General features: G+C 43.1%; 1 protein-coding gene across 1 annotated transcript in view; it reads right to left on the bottom strand.

The window, feature by feature from the left end:
• Positions 1 to 385: 385 nt before the first annotated feature.
• LYPD1 (LY6/PLAUR domain containing 1) overlaps positions 386 to 26,261 on the bottom strand; it is a 161,514-nt gene continuing 135,638 nt past the window's right edge. The window contains exon 3 of the mRNA XM_085647332.1: positions 386 to 5,584. Coding sequence (XP_085503458.1) covers positions 5,349 to 5,584 — 236 coding nt within the window. The 3' untranslated portion in view covers positions 386 to 5,348. The remainder of the gene's footprint in view (positions 5,585 to 26,261) is intronic.

Raw genomic sequence — 26,261 nt, 5'->3', positions numbered from 1 at the left:
GTCAACCTGAAGACTTAAGGCATGCCCTCAAATGGTGAGCAACAATGTATTTAAATGTGGTGTCACCAATGTCATTGGGCATCAGGATGTCTTTTCCATCTTTGAAACAAGAAGGCCTGTGGTTATTTTTTGTAATATTCTCTATATCCCTAATTGTAAAATGCCTCAATTCTTGCAAAGAAAAGAAAGTTGAACTTAGGTTAGGCGTGCCAAGGCAATACCAATGCTTGTTTTCCTGTTGCTTCTATCTTTTGTAGACACCAGCATCCCGCTGGATTCCCAATGTCTTCCTCATTCGTTGACCATCCTACACTAACCTAAACATCTATTCTTGCACTGTTCCTGGAAAACAAAACAATTCAAACATTGAAGAAATACAAAAGTATTAAAAATTGGATTTTATTTGGTACATTTTGCCCAAACACATAAAGTCCATTTTCAATGGAGCAAAAACGGTGGGTAATTAAGTTGACAAACATAAAATTATGACATTTTTAAGCTCTGCTTTCTTTTTTCCTATAGTCTATTTGGTTGTCACAGGGCAAATATTTCCACAAAATAGATGATATTTTGAACGCATACTCAAACTATATCCTGACATTTGTGTGCATAAATTTCCAAAACTGCATTAATGTGATACTGCAAAATTCTAATCAATTTGAAGTATATATTTGGAGGATGTGTAATGCATTCACACTAGCTATATGTGATAAGAAGTTTTGTGGATTTCTGAACCAGTTCAGTAGTTGGATATGAAAGAGACATCTAGCTTTCATTTCTACACTGTGTACACTTTATGACAAATAATTTCCACCTGTTGAATTTAAGGGTTGTGCGACTTTACAAGTCATTACAGTTATGGCATCCTGTATGGTCTCATTTGGCACATTGACATTCTGGAAAATAACACAATAGCTAAACCAGAGCAGATTTGCACTGAAATCCAACAGACCATTACAGATGAGAAAATCAAATCTGTATGACCTGAGAGTTGTAAGAATACATGTGTATTTCCAGAACAGCAAATGGATTATAAGATTGCATACAGCCAATAGGAATCCACCTTTTAGGGTCCTAGTTATTTAAGGCGTGTATATAAACACTATGTTACCAATCATTGCATTCAGCAGCATTTTCCAAACTTCTCATGTTGGGTATTGGCCCTCTAATTAGAGTCAATCAATCATGATATGTGTATCTAATGACAATGGAAGCTTCCATTTTCTCAAAATGCACACTTGAAAATCTGAATCAACTTCACATGGCCACTCAGTCACAACAGCAGGTCATTTGACTTGAGAAAACTGTAGGTTACCAAAGAAAAACACAAGAAGGCCAAACCTGTGGTATTGGATCATACATAAAATCCTTCACTTGGCTGCTTGTGGCCTTACCAACTACATTGTAACACCTGTGCTTTGTCCAATTAGACTATTGATATTTTTAAATTAAGTGTCTTTTTGGAGTTTGCAAACAAATAGAATCATAAGGTAAAGTAACAAAAAACAGAGAAGTAGAAAAGTAGAGAACTAAAAAGAAGAATGCCAAATATATCAAAATGTCACACAAAGTAGACTAAAAAGATACATGGTTACAGGCAGTGATTAATTAGTAAACAAATAAGTGCCAGTGCCTTCATCAATAGTACCCTTTTCTCCAGGCTGCACTGCCAATGACAGTACAAACACAACTACTAACCATCACACTCCCACAAGTGTGACAATCCAGACTCTTCAAGGCCATCTAGCGCCATAACAACGGCTTGGGCGGGAGATATTAGTCATTTTTAATGTATTTTGAATTAATTGACAGCTGTTGTTTTGCTCATTTCTAAATTAGACAAATAGAGTCATCATATTGTATACTTTCACAGGTTCTGGTGCCAAACACTGGAAACCACCAGCTCAAATTAAGCACTGGTTACAGGCAAGTGATAGACAATAAAAAGTTTAAGGCGAGGCCTAGATTCTACTTAGGGGTTATGTTCAGAATTTTTATTGTGTGAGGGATCTTATGGGATTGGAATGGGTTAAGACTGGGGTATGTGCTAAGGATGGGGTAAGGGGTGGCCAGGATTAGCTTGCCTTTACAGTAATTTAGCCACAATGCATGGTAGGCAAAACCAACCCTATGAAATAAGGTGAAATGGTTCTGGAGCACAGAGATTATATCTTGAAAAAACAGACCTTTCCCTTTCAGGAAGATTCTTCTGTCTATGTAATCTCGTGCTGTTCCAAAGAAACATTTATTTAGCAAACAGAGTAATTAAAATCTGCATCTGGCATCGCCGTTGCAGTTTTTAATGTCTCTCACCACCCACCAAAAAGTACCTTCTGCCACCAGAATTTCCATAGTCGGATGTTCTTAGACTCTCCCCAGGTAGAGAGTACCACAGTCTGTGTGGGATGTAACTGTGGACCCATAATGATCTCTAAATATTTTATCAGAGTGACATATGTTAACCTCTTCTACTTGAAAAGATGGATATTGATTTTCTTGACAATCAGATTCTGAATCGAAAGTTAGATCATCGTCAAAAATGACTTCCTAAATGTTTGATTATGTTCCAGGGTCACTTACATGTTGCAAACAGTAGGGGCATAGGAGGTTTGCTCTTTGAACCGTGATATGCTCAGTTTTAGCAGCGCTCAGTTTCTTAGAAAAAAAAATTGAAAGCTAAATTAGGAAAGACAATACTAAGAGAGAGGCCATGCCCAAGTGGGAGTGGAAAACCGCCAACATTACTGGTATAGCTACTGCGCCCTCTTCTGTGCTGCTTCAGGTATCACCACCAATAGGAAAGACTCTCTGGGGCAGATTTATGAGCCCCTTGCGCCTCATTTACGCTGCCGTTGTGTCACTTTTGTGACGCAGCGGCGGCGCAAATCCTGCGCCATGCTGCGGGGTATTTACAACGTGACGCATCTGGCAGATGCGTCACGTTGTAAAGCCCTGCGCCACATGTAGGCGTTCTGGAGCAGGGGGGGCGTTCCGGCGCAGGAACGCCTCCTAAAAGTGGCTGAGTGAAATCTACAAGATTTCACTCAGTCACTTGTAAGGCCATGCTGCGTTAAAAATCTGCGCCTGCTTGAAGCAGGCGTAAGGATTGACGCAGCATGTAAGGGATAGGACACCCCCGAGCCTTGCTGGAGCTGCGTCGCGCTTGCGACGCAACTCCAGCAATGCGCCGCCTTTCCGACAGGAGATGCGTCACGCATCTGCCCATCCAAGTGCCACGGTGCACCGCATTGTAAATGCGGCGCATCAATGGTGGTGCACGGGTGGGCAGATGCGTCGCAACTCTTCTGGCGCATCTCAGCTGATTAGCAGAGATGCGCCAGACGTCTTAAATCTGCCCCTCTATGTCTCTGTTTCCTGGTGGCAGATGTATAGGCAATAGGTGAGGCTTGAAATGTGCTCGCAGCAATACAGACAGGACCGGTGTAGTATCACTGCCCGGTTAATCGTTGAGGTTACAAATGAGACTTGAAGCATTTATGTTGAACATTGGTTGTTCTTTATGAGCAAAAGCGAAACTTGGGCAGTAAGTCAAGATATGGTAGTGAATTTTAAAGAGAACACTTTTATAATTATGAATGATTGTCAAGATTTCACGGTTTCACTGTCCCTTAGGGTTAGAAAAAACAAAGGTGAAAATGTCATTAGAATTTCTGGTTTATATTACTTTGCCAAAATGAATGACACCGAGTTGGTATTTCACAGGTAACATATGTGTGAGATTATCCAGTAGCCCATAAGTACTTTAGTCTTCTTATTTACTACATCTTTTACAAGGTCATTGTAACAGATCAATTTTCCATATTGAATGTTTTTACATTACGTATAAATTAAAATGTAATATGCACTCATAGATACATATAGTTACCTGTCCAATAAATACAAATATTTCCTATCTGTTAAGAAACCATAAGCCTATCCTACGTGTTACATTTCCAGCGTGGGTGAATTTTTCAGTTTTGCAAATGTACATTCAATCTTTTTCAGTTTTGCAAATATACAAACAATCTTTTATTATTTGCATTTTTGTTGTGAAAATCTGAACCGAATGGTAACATGCTTCACAACAATAATTATAGAAATCAGCCCAAAAATCACAAATCACAATTTCTTTTTCCTGGGCGTTGGGGGAATAGTATTGCAAACTAAATAATTTTGATATTTTAAGAATTATATCTTCGTAGTTGTAAACTCCTCTCAAAAGTGGTGTTTATCTAAGATACAAATATCAATAAAAGAACATTTTAAATTAATATGTCAACACGTATTCATAAACTCTTGAAGCAGATTGAATTATCTTGATGACTGTCCACATCTCTGGCCCTGTGATTGTGTTAAAATGTTTGTTGGAAGCAGAAAAACCTGCTTGGGGTGTATGTGGGGGGGCGGATGTGGTGGGAATGGTGGTGAGTGGGGCGGGGGCTCATGAAAAATTGTTATCATTTTCAAACAATTCAGTTCAGTGCAAGCCTAAATATGTTATTGATTGTTTTACAAGCTTTCCTTTTCTCTACTTTATTCACAGGACTGATTGTTGTAACCCTGACAGTTTGTTGGATGCCCAATCAAATCCTTCGCATCATGGCTGCTTCGAAACCAAAACAGGATTGGACAGTAACGTACTTCAGAGCCTACATCACTCTCTTGCCGATTGCCGACACATTTTTTTACCTAAGCTCGGTGGTGAACCCGCTCTTGTACAATATTACTTCCAAACAGTTCCGAAAGGTTTTTCTGCAAGTCCTACGCTGTCAGTTGACCATAGAGCATGCTAATAAGGCAAAGCTTCTGATGCCAAATTTGGACTCGAGCTCCAGTGGTGGTACCAGTTACAAGCGCCCTTTGCTCTTCATGTCTTCGAGGCGACATCCTTCTGTGAAGCCAACCAACCAGAATGCCTTAAGTACTTTTCAAAGTAATCCTGAACCTGACTGCATCCCTGAGGAGGGCCTTCAGGAATTGCCAGAAGCCAGCTCAGAAGTACACTTGCAGGTGCCATGCCTGGAGAGAAAACCATCAGCAAGAAATGGGCTTTCAGAAACTGAAATCTAAGTGGAAAATCAAAGAAATAACTAATGTGGTTAGGAGGGGCAGACTTAAGATAGTTCCTTATCTTCTTAAATACTTGTTTTAACCAACCATATTGCCTTGGAGATGAGTGTAGAGCAGGACAGTCTTCTTAAAGTGCACATTGGGACATACACCCATTAATGGAAATGAATTAGAAAAAATAAGAGCTTTCTCTCTGCAGTCCAAGAGTTGCTTTCTCATGGGAGGTGTGGAAGATAAGCAGTAAGTGAGAGCAACAAAGCTGAGTCCTAGACTACAGTTTAGCAGTGCATTCGCCACAGAGCCAGACCTAAGGCGAGGGTGCCGCTCAGCGGGCCTGCCCCCAGCATCGCTGCTGAATTGCCCCTCTTCTTGAGGCGTGGTCCATTGCAGAGGGAGGTGTGACAGCAGCTGATGCAAACCGAGTTCATTTTCCCTGGGGTGCAGAAAGACTGATATCCAGCCGATGCTATGAGGCAAGCTGCTGAGGAGGCACACGACTTCCGGTACATAACTCCTATAAGAAAAAAAAATAGATATATAAGATACCCGTCTCCAATTAATCACAAATCACATCTTCGACAATAGCATAAAGTGGTAGGATGTTGCCAATGATACTCTCACATTTTACTGAGCTTAAGCGACGCATATTGAAGTAAAAGGAGCAATTTTCCACCTATTATCATTTAGTGCAGAAGTACAAAGTGTCCCTGGATAGCTCAAAAGCAACAAATGATAGTTATAAAGTAATACCTTTTTCCCAATTTGCAACAGAAAGCACGATTATCTCTGGGTACAATGATTGCGTAGTGACTGCTTACATTCATGCATACATTTTGCCTGTAGCTGGCAGTGGCAGCCCGTGCATGTTAGCGGGGCGGTAGGGCAGGGCGGTGAGTAAAAGTGCCAAACGATGGGTTAGGGAATATAAAATAAATAAATAAAACCACTTACCTTGCGCTCGCAGCATAGCCGACCGCAAGGTAAGCGGTTTTATTTATTTATTTATTTTACATTCCATATCCCGTTGTTTGTCACTTTCACCCACCACCCCCGCCCCGCGCTGCCCACCGCTTCACCACCCCACCATGCTTACCTGCACGGGCCGCCATTGGTATCTGGCCACAGACTGTCATAACTTTAGCACTTCATCTGTGCAGCTTTCACTTTTTTAAATATCTGAGATAGGGTTACACTGGAACTAATCTTAAACATTGCACTTTATAACTTGAATTTCTTCTTATTTAGTTAAAACAGAAATTGGGGATTTCAAAAAACATTTTGAATTAAATCCGAAGATCTGGTATAGGTGCTTTTCCATCTTCTTAAAACTATACACTCACTTCCAAATAGTTCTAAGGGGACCCATTGTGTTCTGAACATAATGAAATGTTTTACTTTTGTACCATGTAGATGTGAATTGGAGAATAGTTCCCCAAAGCATGTGAGGAAAATAAAATATTTTTGAAGATTTCTACAAAATGCTAATGTCAAGTGCACCCATTCTTTGTGGAGTAACTGTCATAAGAAATATAAAGGAAGCACTGAAAGAAATCAGAATACAGCCATTCTATAATTTCAATTGTCTATGTTCCTGATTAGGCCTGGGCGTAGTTTGTGGAGTTTTGCTATGCGGGAACTCCGTGAAGTTACAAAAACTCAGAGAAGTTCCGCGAGTGGCGTAGTGCAGTGCAAACTGCAGTTTGTGCTGGTATTCCTGCTGCTCGGGTAGAAATTCTACCCGAGTGGCAAGTTGCACTCGCAAACTTACCGTTCTCGATCACGAGCAGGGAAAAAACTCCGCTGCACGTCGCAAAGCGGAGTTTTCTGCACTCCGCGAGCTCCGCAGAGTGTGGAGTGCAAAAAACTCTGCAAACCCCGCGAACGGAGCGAAGTTCACCGCACAGGCCTAGACCTGATATTTGTTTATCAAATTCACTGCTTACAACTGCTTACATATATTCAGAAGTTAAGACTCAATGGATAAGTAGTGGCTAGAGCACAAAATCTAAAAGGACGGTAATTCACAAGTTAAGGTCCCACCCTCACTTAATGCCTCAGACTTTCCAACTATGTTAAACTTAACTCCCACCCCGTCATCACTTGAGAAATTTGGCAATGAGATGTGATTGTGAGATGGAACAAATATATTTATTACTGTTGATTAGTTTATATGGGTATGTGGTTACACAGCTGTTGTTATAGTCAATATAAATGGTAATTGAGGAATATTTTTTGAGGGCCGGAATTTATTGCTATTTTGTTAAAGAGTTTGAAATTGAATACATCATTTGCTGTAGCACTTGGACATAAGGTGTTACCATGCATTCAAACATACATATAAATGCACATGATGGTACTTTGTGTATTGTATGCCAGTGTTACACACTGTTGTTGAAAATTCGGGGGATTATGATTGTGTTTAATCCTAAACCCCTATCAGCTATTCATAACCCTTAAGCCCCGATCACCATACGCCTAACCATTACAGTATATACCCTTAGCCTGCAACCCTGTACCTCCTTCACATTGTGCTTCCAACAATATATTTTGTGAACCAAAACACTTTGGAAAATGATCTTTTTTCAAAGTATTTTTTTCTAAAAAATAAATGAGGAGTCTCACTTTTAGCAGTGTTCCTTTTTAAGTTTTGAGCAATACCATGAAACCTTGTTGGAAATTGATTAAGTGAAAGGTTGCCAGATCATCATTGTAGGTATCAGTGTGGGCCAGTATATGACCATGCGCATAGCTGTCCGATCGAGGGCATAAAGGTATGCTAGAATAAGGGAGTGTCTGCTGGATTTGTGCATGTGGGCATCTGATGGTGGGCCTGGGTGTCTGAAGGTGCATGTATGTTAATTTAATGGTGGGTGAGTGCAGTTCATGATATGTAGGTCATCTGATTTTGGGTTTGTGGGCATCTAATGGAGGGTATATTGGTGGCTGAAGATCTGATGGGTGTCTTCTGGTGTGCTAGGGATTCTGATTGTAGCATTTCTGAATCTTGTGAACATTGTGAGAACTTAAAAAAGGATGGGGAGGACTGAGCTGCTGCTTTTGTCTTGCACATTGTCAGTGATGAGGGAGATTAGTATTTTCTGCGAATATGCAAATGCTTTATACAAAAGTGGTACAGTTGAATCACTTGTACCCCTATGTCACCATCTCCAATGCGTGGTATAGTGTGTTTTCAACTCACTTAGTTCAAGGTCAGCACTTTATTCAAGTGTCTTTTGTCAGAATTTAACTTCCTGCCTTGCAGGAGGGGGCTGGTTTTCTACACTGCCATACACAAGAATTCAGGTACTGTGTGACCCTCTCCCCCTCTACCTTATTAAAGGGTGGGTTGGGGTGTAGATATTCTTTTGCCATATTACTCAAACACCATGGGGCATTCAGAATTTAACATTCTTACCTTGCTTTACGGTAGAGGGTCGATTGTGTGCGTTCTCAAGTCAAGTGCGGGTGACAGGATGACCTTTTTATTTATTTCTGCTAAGGTTTACTAACATATCATAGATTTTTTTTAAATCCTCCTTATGGAGGTAATTTTAAATCCCCTTTCATAAAGTCCAGATTAGCCCCCATTTCGCACAACAACAGGGTTTTTTTTTTTAATCATCTCTGGCAGATAAAGACAGTTCCCTCCTTCCACCTGCCTTGCACAACGTGAGAGAATATATTATTGTCCTTATCTCCACCTCACCCCCAACATCGCAAAGATGAGTTTTTGTTAAAGAAAAAGGCATTGACAAGCAGCCCGGGACCGTGCTCCTCTGTGGCCCACCAAATGCTTACAGCTGTCCTAGAGATCTATTAGTAAATAGTCAACAAAGTGATAGAAATGCTGTGTTCTGCACTGGTTTGATGTAGCCCGTTGCCTTGGGCAGCACAGCAGCTTAAATCTGCCCCACGAACCCCAAGGGTGTAGCTTGGTCAGTAAGATTGGGGGGGTGGGGGTGAGCATCAGACTTTTCAACAATCAGGCGGGCGCATAATGTTAAAATACATCATACGACAAGCAAGGTGCATGATAGGGGTCTAAGGGGCAGTGGAAAAGGAGCTAAATGCTGATTGGTATAGGCACTAAGAGAGAAAACACAATATTTTGTAAAATAACCAACATTTTCGAAGACTTTCAAAACAGAGTGTGTGTGTGTGCTTTTTTGTCTGTGTGTGTGTAAAAATTGCTGGTGAAATCCGACAGACACTTCACCATACCTGACTGAAAGCACTTTTTAATACATTTATTAGGGGGGTGTAACACCCCAAACGCCCCCCTGAAGCTATGCCCCTGACTACCCTATTTAAAATTAATTGCGAACAGGTGGCTGGGGCATCTGTGAACTGCCTCACTCCTATAGGGCTCACAGCATCTGATGGTTCATGGAGAAGCAAGGTGTCCCAGTACCTTAGTCAAACACAACGTGATGTTGCAGCTGTGAGCTGGGGAAAGTTTCACCAATTGCTATGGACTATGAAGAAGTGGGGCAGCTCACCAAGGTCGCAGTCCTCTATTCACAATTGTGAACAGAGTTCTGGGACAGGGGCAACCTTTTGAAACACTCAGGCACTATGGGGCTAATTATGATGGCGGTCGGACAAGTGTCCAACCGCCATCGTTGCGGGAACGGGGACGGCCGACAGGTAGTATACGGTCCCGCCTGCCAAATTATGACCCGACTGCCCGGAAGGCAGTCAGAAACATGCCTGCTAGCATTGAGGCTTGAGCTGCATCCCGGAAAATTGCTGCAGCACAATGCCATAGCAGAGGGCCATGGGGGACAAAGGCCCTGCTAGGGGCCCCAAAAAAGCCTTTCCACCAGCCTTTTACATCAGAAGAACCGACGTGAAATGGCTGGTGGGAAGGTGTATCATAGTTCCCATGGAGAAGCCTGAGAAAAAATGCCTTTTTAATGGAAAGTCTCATTTAACCATAACTACAGGGGCACTATCATCACCTGTGTAATCTATCTATCTATCTATCTATCTATCTATCTATCTATCTATCTATCTATCTATCTATCTATCTATCTATCTATCTATCTATCTATCTATCTATCTATCTATCTATCTATCTATCTATCTATCTATCTATCTATCTATCTGATGGTCTGTCTTTGTGATTGGAGTACAAGTCACCTATCACTTTTAACGAGATCAAATCCTTGTAATTTGCAAATTGATGTGCATCAAATTAAGAAAGAATTCATCAATGTGCACATTTCTTCCTTTCGAGAGAATGCTGTTATGTGGAACAAATATTTATTTATTTATCTATCTATCTTTCTATTCATCTACCTAACTATTAATGTATTGTGTTTAGACAAGGGTAAAAAGAAACTGATTTGTCATGGAAGCTTTGTATTTTAGAAAACAGAAAAACATGATGATTACCACATTATCTGTAATACTTAATCTGTACTGACACTTTGGGCCTCATTTATGAAGCCCCTTACACCGTCGGAACGTCACTTTTTGTGATGCTCCTGTGGCGCAGGTGCCTGCTCCATATTTACAAGGCAACACTAAGCCACTTTTGACGGCTTAATGCTGCCTTGTAAATATTGTCAACTTTAACACAGTTTTTTTCGTTTAAGGGGCATGCAATGGGTGTGGCTGGGGGCGTTCCCAGCAACATCCATGGCATTTTGACACTTCCCCAGATTTGCAAGAAATCGTAAATCTGAGGCAAAAACTTACGCCTCACCAGGTGAGGCGTAAGGGAGGCACAACTAGGAGAAATATCTTTATTTCTCCTCGTTTTTCCTTTTTCTATGTGTAGAAAAAGGAAAAAAGCCTCTTGTGCTTGATTTGTGCAAGAAAGGATTCCTTTCCTTCACAAAAACAATCATCTCATCCCCTCAACACAGGCACACTTGCACCATGGTGCAAAGGTGCCTGCATTGGCGCACGACAGCCTATTGTGCACCGGAGCAGGGGAAAAAGACAGGAATGCGCCGTATCTCATAGATATGCCGCATTCCTTCCCTTTTCTTTTGCCGTTGGGCAGCACACCTGGAAGGCCTGCGGTGCTGCCCTACGGCAAAACCTCATAAATGAGGCCCTTTAATTTTAACGTGTTTTGTGCATTTTCACAATTAGCACACATCTGTCACCAGCCTGTTGTTGTCTTACAGGAGGATAAACACTTTCTGTTCCTACTTTCTCCTTAGTAGAATATACAGCTGAGGCACATTAAAGGAAAAATTATTGGAACCAACAACGTGTCAGACAGATAAAATTACACGAAAAAAAAACAGACCAAAAATAACACTATCCCGGAGAGCACACTGAGCAGACAGAAAGACTTTGTTTTATATGGTTATTTCCAGGCACTCAATAAATAATGACCACTTACCACAGCAGCCGCCACATCACGTGGTACACGCTGAATGGAAATGCCATGTACGCTCTCTAAGAAAAATACTCAGCAGTACTGCGCATCAATAAAATAAATGTGTTTTTTTGCAAGGAAAATGTATTGCAAGAAGCGCTGCCTTGATTTGACCGTACCCTAAATTATAAAAAAGAAAGCTGTTACATATTATATTCGGTCAAAATCTCTCTTCGTGTTAGGGCAATATATTTTGTGTAGATAGGCACCCTCCTTTCAGATACAAGATATAATGAAAGCATAAAAACACCCCCTCCGTACGCTGTTTTGGAATCGTCCTGAATTGTTACCCTCTCCCTCAGACCCTCAAGGGTTAAGATGAATCTAGGGCCTTTTGCTCAGCCTCCATATCATCCTTCAGAGGTGCCGAGCCCATATGTAGGCGAAGGAAATGATTAAAACACACCAATGCAGAAAGATCCAATCCCAGATTTTGATCAGATGGGGTTATGCAGCATGAAATACATTTTTGTAACAAAGCATAACAGAATTCAAAGCTGCTCCGTGTTCCTGAGTTCTTTCTCTATTGTTCAGCAAGCTGGTGATGCATTGCTGCAGGCTTGCTGGATGGCTACACCATTTTAACAAGGTTAAACTCCAGGAGGGGATTGAAAATAGATATTGGTGAAGTATTGAAAGCAGGGGGCCAGCCAGGGAGTGGACACCTAGCGTAGGTGAAGGGCTTAGCTCTCAAAGGGAGGCTATTTGTCTCGTGCCTGATTTACTACTGTATGGATAAACATTGCAGGGGCGGCTCCTGGGCCTGGACACCATGGTCTGGGCCTTACAATTATCTGAGGCCTGTAGCTGTAACACCAATTACCGTTCACATGCCTAGCAAAACAGTGCGCACGTCAGTGTCTGTCAGCTTATCTCCAACCCTCGCTCACTCAAAAGGAAGGGAGCAGGTAGTTTCCAGAGGGGCATGCACAAGTGCGTACAGCCGCGGCCCCTGCAGATAAGAGCGGTGGGGCCGGGTTAGGGGCGGGGCTGAGATTAAACAGACGACCATGTGGGAAAATTAAATAAATAAAAAATATTCCCTGGTCGTCGTCTGTCGAAACCCCCCACCACCCGGCCTCACCACCCCACCTCTCTTACCTACACGGGCCGCGGCTGAGTGCGTGTGTACCACCTAACTTTTATTAACACGGCTTTAACTAGCAGACTAAGAAGGACTCGTGTCAGCCTGGCCAGAAATATTTGTGGGTCCTCTGGAACAAACAAGCATCCCTGACCTCATCCTACCCTGTGACAGCAAGATGGAAAAGATTGGGGTTACAGGAGGCTGTCTCAAGCCAGTCTTTGAACATGTGACCTGATGTCACAGAGTCACAAGAAATGCCTCTGTGATGTCGGGTCACATGCCTGCTATAAACAGATATACTGAACATGCTTCTGATGTAGATGCATGTGCAGTGCATCTGGTCACAGTTTTCCTCAGTGCAGTGCCTCCATTTGCATCACAAGCCCGGCCACTAAAGCGTGGCCTCCTGCAACTCCCTACTGCCCATCCAGGACTCTCATGCAGTGAGTGTCTGCTGCTACCTGCCATTGCCTGGATAAGTGAGCCCTCATGCCTGGAAAAAAGGAATCCTTTTTGAACAGAACACACCCTGAGCTCAAGTATTTCAAGGCACCCTCATATGTGCTAAGAAAGACATTATTAGCACATTGAAGAGTGCCTTTGAATACAAGAGCCCAGGATGTGTGCTGTAGTAGGTGTTCTCAGGGAGATAAAGTCACAAGTTCCAAGGTGTAAATGTGACTGATTCACATGGGAGCACCCTAGCCTTGAAACTCCAAGCTGGGTAATTAAACTCAGGCGAGAGATGTTTTAATGCATGGGCAAAGTAGCCATATCCAGGGCACCATCTCTCAAGGCCCCCCCTGTGAAAGTGAACATTCTCTCTATTTTACCTCTGTTTATTCTATTTCTCTCTTGCGCTCTCTCTCTCTAAACCTCTCTTCCCCTGCTTACCTCCACCCCTGGCTCAGTCTTTCTACCCAGTGTCATCTTAAGGATTTTTGGGGTTCAGGACAAGCAATTGTTCAAGTGTTGTGTTTCCCTCTTAAAGTTTAACATATCATTTAGTATTGTTTGGCATCAGTAAGGGCATGAATTATCAGCAAATGGTGAATAAAATTCAAATATGTTCAATAGAAGGGCCCCCAAATATGTCTTGCCCGGGGCCTCCAAAAAGTTTAAGATGACACTGAGCCTCGCTGCAGCAGCTGGAGTCTTTTTTCCTGCTGTGTCTGGAGCCAGACTTACCAGTCGGGTCCTGTGCTACTGTAAAGCACATTAAACAGATAGAACATCTCTAAGGGTCATTGATCTAGTAGCTGCTAGTTTATTTTTTAATCATACCGCTGAAGGTTTAGACTGCAGTGTTTCTTTTATACTTTTTTTCCAGCATTAGGTTTTACTGTTCTTTTTTTGTTAGTTTTGTACCCTAGATTTTAAACACCATGTGCCTTATTTACGACAAAGTAATGCAGCGCTGTGCCGCAAGCCATTTGGCTACGCTGCGCTGTGTTACTTTGGAAGCAAAGGTATGCATCATATCTACAACGATATGACAAATTAATCTGCTCTCCCCTGCGTTGGAGCTGAATTGGCTGCCATGCACCGGCTCAGGCACCTGCGCTAAGGGGATGATTGTTTTTGTGCAGCAAAGGGCACCTTCCTGCACAAAACCAATCCTATGAGGTGTTTTCCTCTCTCTATGTGTGCTGCATAATGCAGCACGCATAGAAATAGGAAAAAATTAGGAGAAATGAAAAAGGTTTTCCTTGCTGCGCCTCCATTCTGATGCATTCCCAGGTTTGCGATTCCTCGCAAATCGGGGAATGTGTCAGGTTCCATGGGAATACCCATTGCAACACCCATGGAATGCCCCTTTCATGCAAAGTGCTGCATGAAAGGTGCAGTGTTTACAAGGACACGAAAAGCCACACAGGGTGGATTTATGTGTCCTTGTAAATATGACGCAGGAAAATGCGCCGCCGGTGCGTCACAAAAAGTGACGCACCGGCGGCGCACTGGGCTTGTAAATATGTCCCCACGCATTTTACATCTTTTACCTCCGTAAGGTTTGGCACTGCTTACTGCCCCTTTCTTTAAGGACGTCCTCAGTGTTTATCCCTAGCAAGAAGCATGAGGAATTCCCTGGCCCCTGGTATCAGGGTCCTCGGATCCATTTCCACAGGCGAATGGTAAGTGATGTACAAACATTGCTCCGTCATCTGTGTGCAACAGTTGTCTTCTTCAAATTAGACCCAGCATGCACATTTAAGCTCAGCATGCTTTTGCAAATCTTTTATAATATTCTATATGTGACATTCCTGCTGTTACTCATTATTACTAAATCACAATTTACTATACACTGTGCAGCCCATGCTGCTTCCCTTCATTTACTATGCAACTTACAGCCTGTCCTGCGAGTGCCACTGTGTGTTTTAATTTACTGTGCAAATTAGTGTATGGACAGTCAATGCATGTAAACCTTCTTTTATATGTTAAACTACCTTCAGTAGACTTGTGTGCATTTGTAAATCTTCTTTCATGGGATACATTCTATGCGGCTGTTTGGTCTTTGCAGGTCTTCATTTACTCAAAGCTATATCATGTTACAAATATTAATTTACTGTATATGATACAGCTAATACTGCTAACCTATCCGTGTCTTTGTAAACATTATTATATTTTACCTTCCCTGCTGCTGTTTGGTTTGTTTGAACTTATACATCAGTCTTAGTAGTATTAATACAGTGCTGCTGTTCTTTGTCAGACTTTTCATAACTAGTTAAAACAGCGTATCAGATGCTGGCCGTGTGTACACCCACAGTATGGAGAGTTTAACCTTTGTGTCTATAGCCTTATTTTGTCATTTCGCATCACTTATGTCTAGGCGTGTTCAACGGTGATACACACACCTTACTCAAAGGTAGCAAGAGCAATTTACTTCACTCAGTGTCACGCGGTGAAGTGGTGTGCATATTCTGAAAACACATGGCTGTTTTTCATGTTTCCGTGACTTTTCCACCATGTTTTTTAGAACAGGTGCACCATCAGTTCCATGAGAGGATTGGTTTCTGATGTTCGACAACTATCTTAAAGCATTAGATGGCCAGGACTTCCAGCCTACTAGGAAAAAAGTTTTACTCCTAAGTATTTTAGGCAAAGAAGGTCAACATGTGTTTAGATATTTGCCTTAAGCTCTTGAACCAAATGGTCATCCAATTGAAGACATTTACAAAAATTGGAAATCAGATATGTAAAATATGACAATTTTGTCATGACAAGATATAAGTTTTACACCCAGCATCAGAAAGTGGAGGAGACAATAGATGAGTTTGCAGCTAGGTTGAGAGAGCTATCGACCAAACGTCAATTTGGGGGTATTGCAGATTAACTCATCCAAAACCAGTTGATAGTCTAGCCCAAAAGCGAGAACATTCGGGAGAGAATGCAATCATTTTGGCCAAATTTGTTGAACAGTCTGATTTGTGTATGCGGGAGTTGAAAAAAGAAAGTAACCAGATCATGAGGTGCCAGAGGTGGGAGAGGCCTGTAAATTAGAGTCTGACACTGTAGCTGCATTGAGATCATCTTTCAAACTGAATAAGAATTGCGCACTGGCTAAATCAGCAGTTAAAATGTGCAGCCAGTGTGGGAGTGCGAGTCATACGGCAGACTTGAAGTTTTGTTTTGCAAATAATGACCACTTTGCACAGGTGCAAAATGGCAGTGGCTTTAGATGTTTCCTCTATGGAAACAGGGTTCCATGACAGAATATTGTGTGTGGATTATGTGTGTGGAAGAGGTGGTGGAGGATGGCAAAAGGAGAAGCAGGAACAAAGCTACCTTTGAAGTAAATTGGAGGAAAATCCAGCTTATGGTTGATAAAGGGTCAATGTACACAATCATTGCAAGATCACTCTTTGAGCAGGAGTGAGCCAGGGTGAAATTGAAGCATAAAGATATTTACCGATAGATATAATGGGTTTTCTGGATGTGCACATTGCTTTTGCAGAAAGAGTTATTCAAGGTAAAGTGTATGTGACTGAGCAGGGGCCCCATATTCTAGGGGGTGCACCAGTACGATCTTCACATAATAGTTGACCCCAGAGCTCCGGCCCAAGTTATGGTGGCTGAGGAGAGATCGATGTCACAAATATTAGACAGTGTGAGGCATGTCTTTGGTGTCAAACATGGTCAATTCGAGGAGTACGTTCACAAAATTGTCCTATAGAAGAATGCTGTACCAGTCCAACATAACCTGAGAAGGGTACTCATTATAATTCGAGAAGAGGTTAAAGGATTGATCCAGGAAATGCTACTTGATAGTGTCATAGTGCCTGTAGAGCCTTTTAAGTTGGGTGCCACACTTCATTTTCAGGAAGAAAGATGATGAGAAATTAAGATTTTGTGTTGACCTCATATCTCTTAACCACTGTGTATTAGCTTACACTTTTCGATTACTGAACATTGGCTAACTTGTTCCAATGTTAAAGGGTGGTAGATACTTTTCAAAGTTAGCCTTGCAAAGTGAATATCACCAAATAAAACTTCATCCAGAATCCAAGACTTTTAAAGCCATAATCGCCGCCGAAGGAACCTTCTAGTTTACTTGCATGCCCTTTGGCTCGTCATCGGCTGCGAGTGTTTTCAAACAAATTATTTCTGAAACATTTGCCATCTTCTGTACCACAGTGAGCTGAGCCAGAGTCGATTCAAGGGTCAGCTCTTGCTCTAGGGTCAGGTGCACAAGACAAGCCTCAAAGATATTTGGCATGCGAATCATGCAAGAAAGATCATATTAGAATATGTTAAGATGTCCTCCAGATTCAAAAACGTGTATTTCTTTAACACAAAGAAGGTTTTACCTTCACCTCAGACCATCAGTGTACATCATTGCATTGAGAACTATTTATTAAAAGTGAGAGTTTGTAAACATAAACTGAGCAACATTCCTCTCCCCGTTCTGATGGCAAGTCAAGTTAGGGGCCATGTATAAGGCTATGTGTGGATCAAAGTTGCCCCATTTTACACCAATTTTTAAACACCTCCTCCTTCGGGAAATGTTCAGCTTGAATATTTCACTAGCTTGCCAAAATTTCAAAGCATGGCCAAAATCAATTTTGGTATACTATGTTATGCAGTTTTGCATATTTCAATGTTTGACCTCCTTAGATGTTAGGCATCTACAAGTGCTCTTGTATACTGGATTTCAGTGTATCCCAGTAGAGAGAGCTTCAAGCCAAATTCAACTTTCACAGCATCTCAACCATGACAATGGTTAGTGATGTAAACTCCTGTGCGTTCTCCAAGAATTACAAGCAGCTTCTGAATTCAGATTAATTTTCCTACCTAAACTCTCTGTATGGGTGTCCTCAGCCTTCAAAATATTAATCCCAAAAATAAATTTGAAACAAGGCAGAAGAATGCCCCTTGGATTAATGAAGAGCTGAATAAAAGAATGACAACTCCCAACACTTGACTGGAGATGGCTCAAGTCTAAGGACCTATGTTAGAAATGGGGGTCTCTAGTTGGCAATGGCTGACCACTATCCAAGTAGGGACCCTTCTTCCTAAGTCAGTGTAAGCAGCCTACACCCTTTGATAACCCCTGCTCAAACCTGTGGTAACGTAGCACGAGCAGTTAGGCCTATCTCAGAGGCAGTGTGTGAAGCATTTATGACCATACACAGTAATACAATGAGGAACACTACAAATGGACACCACTCAAGTAGTTATAAAAAAATAGGTATATTTATATAGACTTAATCACAAGACCAATAACAGTAAAAATCCACAATACTAGAGAAATATAGTTACTTTAAAAATGCTGCAAAAATAGTTCAAGATGCACAAAATGATGTTCAGTTCAATGCAGTGGTCTCTGCGACCCTTTTACTCACAAAGTATCTGGATTCTGTAGCAAAGCAACAAAAATGTCGCTAAGGAGTTGTAGCGATAAATTTCCTCACGCTAACCAGCGATGCGTTGAATCCTTACCGCAAGGGAGGATGAAGAGCTGGGTTGCGGGCAGGACAAAGCGACAAACTTCTTCACGCTAAGCCGGTGATGCGATAAAATCCTTGCCGCTAAGGGAGGATGATGCACCGAGCCTGTTGCGTGTGCGATCTTGCTGCGATGAAAGGAAATGGCGCTCCGCGAGGGAGCGACGATCCTTATGGGATGCGGGGAAAATGGCGAACGCTCGGCGTCCGCGCTGCGATGAGCTTGATGCAATGATTTGGGGTTAGCGAGTGCTTTGGGGCCCGCTAACAAGCAATGCGACAATCTTCGGGATAGTGGGCGTTTTCAGGTCCGCAGACAGGTGCTGCGACGAACTTCGGGATAGCGGGCGTTTTCAGGCCCGCTGACGGGTGATGCGATGATCTTCGGGATAGCGGGCGTTTTCAGGCCCGCTGACGGGTGATGCGATAATCTTCGGGGTTAGCGAGCACTTGGCGACAGCAGAGCGACGATTTTTCTCACGCTCACCAGCTGCAGCGGCTCGCTAACGGGGGTTAGCGACGATTTTCAGCACTCTTTTCTCAGCAGTAGAACTAGAGGCCCTGGAACTCACAGGAGCCTCACCTGCAGATAGAAATCCTCGCTGGGAGGAAACAGGAGGCTGGTGGTGGAGTCTGATGTGCCTGAGAGGCTAGCTCTGTTCTAGCCCTTGGGTGATTGCTGTAGCAAAAATAAAAGTTCCTTCAAAGTCCTTTTCCTCTTCTTCCAAGTCCAGTAGTAACCACTGCAGGCCAGTCCCAGAAACAGCACACAAGCACAAGGACAGTCCTTCTCCTGCAGATTCCTGTAGTCACTCGGACAAAGGTTCTTCTTGTTGTCCAGGAGCAATACAAATTGTAGGGGTTTGGGCACAAATATTTATACCCCTAAAGTCTTTGTTCTTAGAAGTCACAAGTCTCTGAACCCAGCCAGAACCAGTTCTGCCCAGCCCTGGAGCACTTTGTTTACCAGGCTGCATCCTTCCTTTCAGAAAGACGGGGTCTGCCCTCAGACGCACAGTGGGAGGTGGAGCCAGCATTCACCTTGCCAGGCACAGCCCTATTCAAGTGCAGGAGCTACCCCTCCCCTCACTCCAAGGCAGATCTCTCTATTCAACCCAGGTCTGACTCAGCCAGCCCTGTCCCTCCAAAACCAGACAGCCAATACACAAAATAGCAGAGCAAACTGGAAGGCTTAGGCAAGAAAGTACCTATACTCTAAAAGTGGTAGTTTCCAACACAGGATATAAAAATAACCTTCACTAAAAGATGTATTTTAATATTCTGAGCTCAGGCATACTAAATTCGTTTTTCTACCATGTTCTGTGGGTCAGTTAGGACTATGGAATGGAATAGCCCAGACCTCCCATTCTGGCCTATGGACAACAGGTAGCCTTACAGTAGTGAAAAACGAAATGGGGTGTAATTCACTACTAAGACATGCTACACACATCAGGGCATGTCCTACCTTACACATACAATGCACCCTATCATAAGGGTGGCTTACAGGATGCCAAGGGAAGGTTCAGGGGCTGGGAAGTGGGTGCGCTTCACAGCCAAGATGGCAGTTCTGGACTGCACGCAGACACTGCAGTGGCAGGTCTGAGACACACTTTACAAGCTGCTTCTGTGGGTGGCACAAACCAGTGCTGCAGGCCCAACAGCAGCATTCGGTTGACCAGCCCTGGGCACACACGGGCCACGCTACTAGGGACTAACAGGTAAACCAAATAAGCCAATCATGGATGTACCAATTCACATGTCATCTTTACAAAGGGAGCATTCGCGCTGTGGCACTGAATGGCAGTGGCACAGCGCCCAGAGCATCTATAACCAGCAAAAACAGAGGAGACACAGCGAAAAATGGAAAGGAGACTCACGCCAATGGTGCCAGGTCTAACAACCTAAAAACACAACATGTCTCCACATGACCCAACAGAATGCACAACTCATACATAAAAGAGTCCAAAACTATTGGCTACTCAAGCAGGCTCAACAATGCATAATGCCCAGCCAAGAAACTCCCTAAATGTTTATCGAGTTTTGCAATCCAAACAGCTGTCAAACCTTCAACCCACTTTCACAAGTAAACTGCCAACACGTTATCAAAGCAAAGCAGACACAATGGATTCTTATCAAGCAACCAAAAGAAACACCCATTCTATACTGCCAAAAACAATCTCAAGAGATACTCAACCTTATACAGCATTCTAAAACATTACAACCTTGGAATTTAAAGACTTACTAAAAGCTAGCAGACCAGCTGTTACTGTGTGTGTGTGTGTGTTCCACAAATACTTTACACATTGCCTCTGTAGATAAGCCTGACTGCTCTGTGCCAAGCTACCAGAGGGTGAGCACAGGTTATCTTTTAGTGTGTATCTAGCTTACCCTGACTAGAGTGGTGCACACCTCTGTTAACTAGAGTCCCCATTTCTAACATGCAATGTCCAATATCAAAAATCAAAGTCATACAATGTCAATATGGTTCAATATTGACGCAAAAGGAACTGCCAGTATGAACACCATCAACAGCCAAACAGCCCAACCTAAGGCATAACAACTTATATCACCTGCCAACAGGTAATCAACTTTCAGCATCTCTTTCTATTCTTTCTTCCTACTCAGATAGCATCCTACTTCAATATTCCAAATAACCATGCATGAAAATAACATGATTTCTAACTAGGGATTATTCTTTTTTCTGACATTCTATTTGAACGATACTCTCTTTATGCTTCATTCTCTGCTCACCTTAGTACCTTAGATTGCACCATACTCTGTCACTAGCTTCCATGCCTTACTCTCTCGTAACTTCACTAAATTAACCATACCACTCTTTACAAATTCTAAACTCAATTTCTGAGTAACCATTCCTGCAATACCAAAACCATTCTAACCTATCTACTCATCCTGCTCCCATAAATCATGTCTTATTATGTTGTGAGTCTTTGGTTCTAGACAATAGGCCTGTAGGGGTTGGGTTCCTATCCCAAGGGTGCAAGAACTTAGTTCAGTGCACAATCACTGAGAAATGAAGTAGAAGATCTGGGAAGGGAAGCGCCTTCCCACCTCCCCTTATTATCAAAATGGCCCTGGGAGACAGGGATCCCGGGACCTCATAGATGCTCAAGGAGGGAGGCCACACAACCCCTCCCCCAAAATAAATCAGTGCCCCCCCCCAGGTCCTGTCCCACCCTGGGAGGTGTTTTTGTTTTAAACGCACAATCCTTCACTTTTACGTTTTTTTTATTTTATAGTGGATCCTCTATGAATTTGTGGTAAATAAAAATGTTTTGACCCCCCTAGGCGTAGGGGGAGTCAGGGTATACCAACCATGGCTCCTTATTATTTTTTTAAACTTCTTCTCACCACATAGGATTGAATCCCTGAGTCCTAAAATGGCTATGAACACATCTTTGTTGATGAGCCAATCAGATCTTGCCTTTAGATCTGTCTGCTCTGAGGCATGAAATATCTGAACCTTAATTTCTAAACAACTGAACGGAATTACACCAAATCATGAACACACTTGGTGTAATTTCGTTCAGCTTGTTTTGGCTATAGCTGTGTCTAATTTTTCTGAATTAATGGGCAAATGAATGGCGAAAATATAATTTTGACCCCCCTCAACTTTTTCTCCACTTGACGGATCAGCCCAAAACTTTCCAGAAAGGAGCTGAAGTAGATGAAACAATTTACATTGCGCACTCTGCATCGCCAAATTGGCTATTATTTAAGTGTTATTATTCGCTAATAACTTGTGCAGTGCTCCAGGGGCACTAAGCACAGCTGATTTTATTACAATAAATAAGGCCTAGGTTGCAGCCCAAAACCACTGGTTCAGTGCTTAATTTGAGCCGGTGGTTTCCAGTGCTCGGCACCTGCAGCTAATTGTCAACAGCAGCGCTTGTGACAGTCTGCCACAAGGTAGCGCTGTCTGGCAAATTTAGAGATAACCCCAACAACAGGTAATTTTTACTTCAATTTACATTAGAAATTACTATTACCTTCTGCAAAGCCATTCTTATAGATTTGGAGGCTTGAAATAGTCCGAATTGTCACGCTTGTAAGAGTGTAATGGTTAGTAGTTGTATTGTTACTATCATTAGCAGCGCTGGCAGGGACAATGGGCAATGTAAGCTGCAGTGACCACCTGACGAGAGCCCTGGCACTTATGTTTTTCTACAAATTAAGCACTGCACTGCTGCAACCCGTAGCACAGTGGCTCTGAACCTGTGGTTAGTGAACCCCTGTGGGTGTGCAAGCCCTGCTCAGGGGGTCCAAGGCTGTTTACAAAATTAGATAATATTTGAAGATTAATCAAGTATACATAAACAAAAAAGCAAAATGTAAAATTACAATTTTTAAAACATTTCCTGAATAGGTTTGAAATTGGATGCTAAAAATGAATAAGGTGTTCTCCTTAGGCTGATTTGTGTGCTGCAAAATTACAGAAAAAAGAGGGGAATATTTACAACAAAATGTCGAGAGTGCTGTCACACCAAAATTGGTAACGCCACGCTCCAACATTTTTAAAATACAGGGATGCGCCATATTTTAAAAAATACAGCACACCCCTGTGTTCCCCAAGTGCTAATAAAGCTGCCTAGGACCAGCAAGGGATCCTTACACCATGTTGCAATGGGACACCTTCCTGCATACAAACAATCTTGAAAGGCGATTTTCTCTATGCAGCACACATTAAAAACGCAGAGAAATTAATAATTTCTCCTCGTATTGCCATACTAAGACCAGGTATTTCCTGGTCTTAGTGTTTGTCGCTGCCCCAGCCTTGTAAATATGGAGCAGTGTAAAAAATCAATGGGTGCTGCGGCAGAACGCCCACAGCAACACCCATTGCACGCCCCTTTCATGCTAAGTGAAGTGTGAAAATGGGCAAGTTCTAGATCTTCTGCCGGAGGATTGCCGCAGAACCATAGTTCATGCCACTGTGACCTCCAGGTTGGACTATGCTAATGGCCTCTATTTGGGCCTGCCAGTGTACCTAGTTAGAAGACTGCAGATGGTACCGAATGCGGCTGCAAGACTGATCAGACGTGTACCATTTCGTCATCATATCTCTTCGCATAATAAAGAGCTCCACTGGCTGCCAGTGGCAAAGAGAATCGAGTTTAAGGCGCTGACTTTGGCATTCCGGTCAATTCATGGTAAATGTCCTAGTTACCTGAAATGACGGTTATGTCGCTATAAGCAGAATCGGTCATTGAGATCCAATTCTCAAAATCTGCTCAGTACTACACGATTTATGAAAGCTCGGCTAGGTGGCAGATCTTTCACGGTGGGTGCTACCAAACTATGGAACTCTCTGCCAACTAATTTTCGCCATATTGAATCAGAGCCAGTATTAAGGAAGGCTGTGAAAACATGTCTCTTTTGTCTGTGATAATGTCATTGGGGTCTGCTTTTCTGGTCACCGCGGCGTGCCGCCTACTGCTAGAGCGCCAGGACACCTCTGTTGAGGTGGCTGTTTGCGCTTTATAAATGTCGGCATTATTATTAAATAAGGAGAAGGGGATAGCGCCACCAGAACGTCACTAAAAGTGACATTCTGGTGGTGATATCCCCTTGTAAATATGCCCCAGAATGTAGTATGGCTGCTTGGTGGTCTCAACTAAAGAATGGCTGTCGCTGACGAAAAACAGAGCATGCATTCAGAGCAAAAAAGACAAAGAGAGTAAGTGACATGCTAGAGTCTAGCACATCACTCCATCTTTTAGAAATGAAACAACATTTTGAAAAACTACAACCTGCCTACTAAAATAAAATTTCAATTTTGTATAGTTTTTAGTCTGTGAATTAAATTATTTAATAATTTGTGTATTTTTTCGTTGTACATTTGTTTCTGTGTATCTGTGTATTATTTTGGGATTTAAATCCTAGAGATTTCTTAGGATGGGGTCTCATGCTTCCATCAGGGATTCAACGGCGATCCCCAAAATTCAAAAGAGTAAGGACCGCTGCCTTAGTAAATCTAGCCTGCAGAGTGCATTATGCACACACAAATTATATTATGCATGCACATATCCCACATTTCTGTGTTTTTTAAAATCATACTTATATTATGTAAATTATTCTTATTATCTCAACGTAATCGCTCCAGCAGGCGTCGTGGCCAGCGGCAGGCCCGCTCAGACTCCCCCAGGTCCCCTCACGGCAGCCAACATTTCTTTCTGAAGAATCTTTAGCTGGGAGACGATCTGGATCTTCTGGTCGCCTGGACCATTGATGTGTCTCACCTCGGCCCTCTCTGCTGGACCTTCCGGACAAAGATCTTTTCCGCAGTCCAACGCTTCTGAGGGACCCGGCCTGAAATTGTCTCTGCCTGCCGGGCTTGGCTCCGCAGCCGGAGACGGCGCTTCGGCTCACCACCACTTTCATTCTCACAGGACTTGATTATCCTGTCATGAGGAGGGGTCCTCCACGTTTCCATATTCCAAGGCGTTTTAGTTTGGTGTTTCATTAAACTTGTTCACGGTTAGGGTGACAGATGCTTCCGTTCCTGAAGTGTAGGGTGGGGGTGGTGGAAGGGTTCAGGTGGGGCACTGTTGTCTCATGTTTTGTTTTTTGTTTGTTTTTGTTCTTTCTTCACTTTGCCACACCAACACTCACATGGCGCCCTGTTGCATTCCCAGTGGGACACAACAGCTTCCCTTTGGATAACCAATCGGCCCTATTGACGACCTATCCCATGGACAGACTTCCCTTTGAGACTTTTCCCCATCACTGACACTATCTGCCACTATACCTGATACCTATTTGCTAGGGACTTCCATGCGCGTCATGTCCAGGAATGTCAATGGCCTCCTGGACCGCTTTAAGCGCAAGGCGGTATTAGGTTTCGCGCAACGCCTCGGGCAGATGTCCTATTGCTACAGGAGACACATTTGCTGGATAATCACTGTCCCTTTTTAGCTAATTATGGTTACAACAGGGTTTGGCATTCGGGATTCAGTCTGGGCTCCCGTGGGGTGGCGATCCTGGTGAAACGTTCCCTCCCTCTTGTGACCGTGCGCATCATCCATGATGTCCAGGGCACCTTAGTGGCCTTGAGTGGCACGCTGAACGGTGGCACCATCAATCTTGTATCACTCTATGCCCCCCCTTCACTGTTGACAACGACCCTGGCCAAATCGGTCGACCTGCTAGTGTCCCTGCCTCTGGGTCCACCTTCCTAGGGGGGGGGACTTTAATGCCGTCTCCTCCCCTGACTTAGACAAGATCGGTCCTCCTTCCCCTGATAGACTTGCGCAGGCACGACAACTGACATCCTGGTCTGAATCTTTGGGTTTTTGCAATGTGTGGTGTGTCTGGCACCGACATTCCCGGCAGTTTACACATACCTCAGCAGCCCATCACACACAAGCACGTATCGCCATGTTCTTCATCCCGTCGACTGATTGTCTCATGATCCGGGATGTTTCCATCCTCCCTCGGGGCATCTCTGATCACTCTCCAGTGATGCTTGATACGGGCCCCCCTCAATGCGTCAAACGTGGAGGCTAAATGCTTGGTTCCTTCAGGATAATGAGTTTCGGAAGGTGGTGGGACGGGAACTTAAGCAATACTTTCTGGCCAGCGAGGGATCAGTACCCTCACCGGGCAGTCTGTGGGAGGCTGGCAAGGCCATGATTAGGGGTGCCGCTAAGGGCCAGCTCAAACTCCAGCGACAGTCGCAAATGGAGAAGATTAACTCACGCGAGGCGCAGGTGCTGCGTCTTGAACAAACACCCACTTAACCTCATGA

Source organism: Triturus cristatus, chromosome 3_2, assembly GCF_964204655.1.
Source record: "Triturus cristatus chromosome 3_2, aTriCri1.1, whole genome shotgun sequence".
Taxonomy (NCBI): Eukaryota; Metazoa; Chordata; class Amphibia; order Caudata; family Salamandridae; genus Triturus; species Triturus cristatus.
This window is presented reverse-complemented; position numbering and strand designations above follow the sequence as displayed.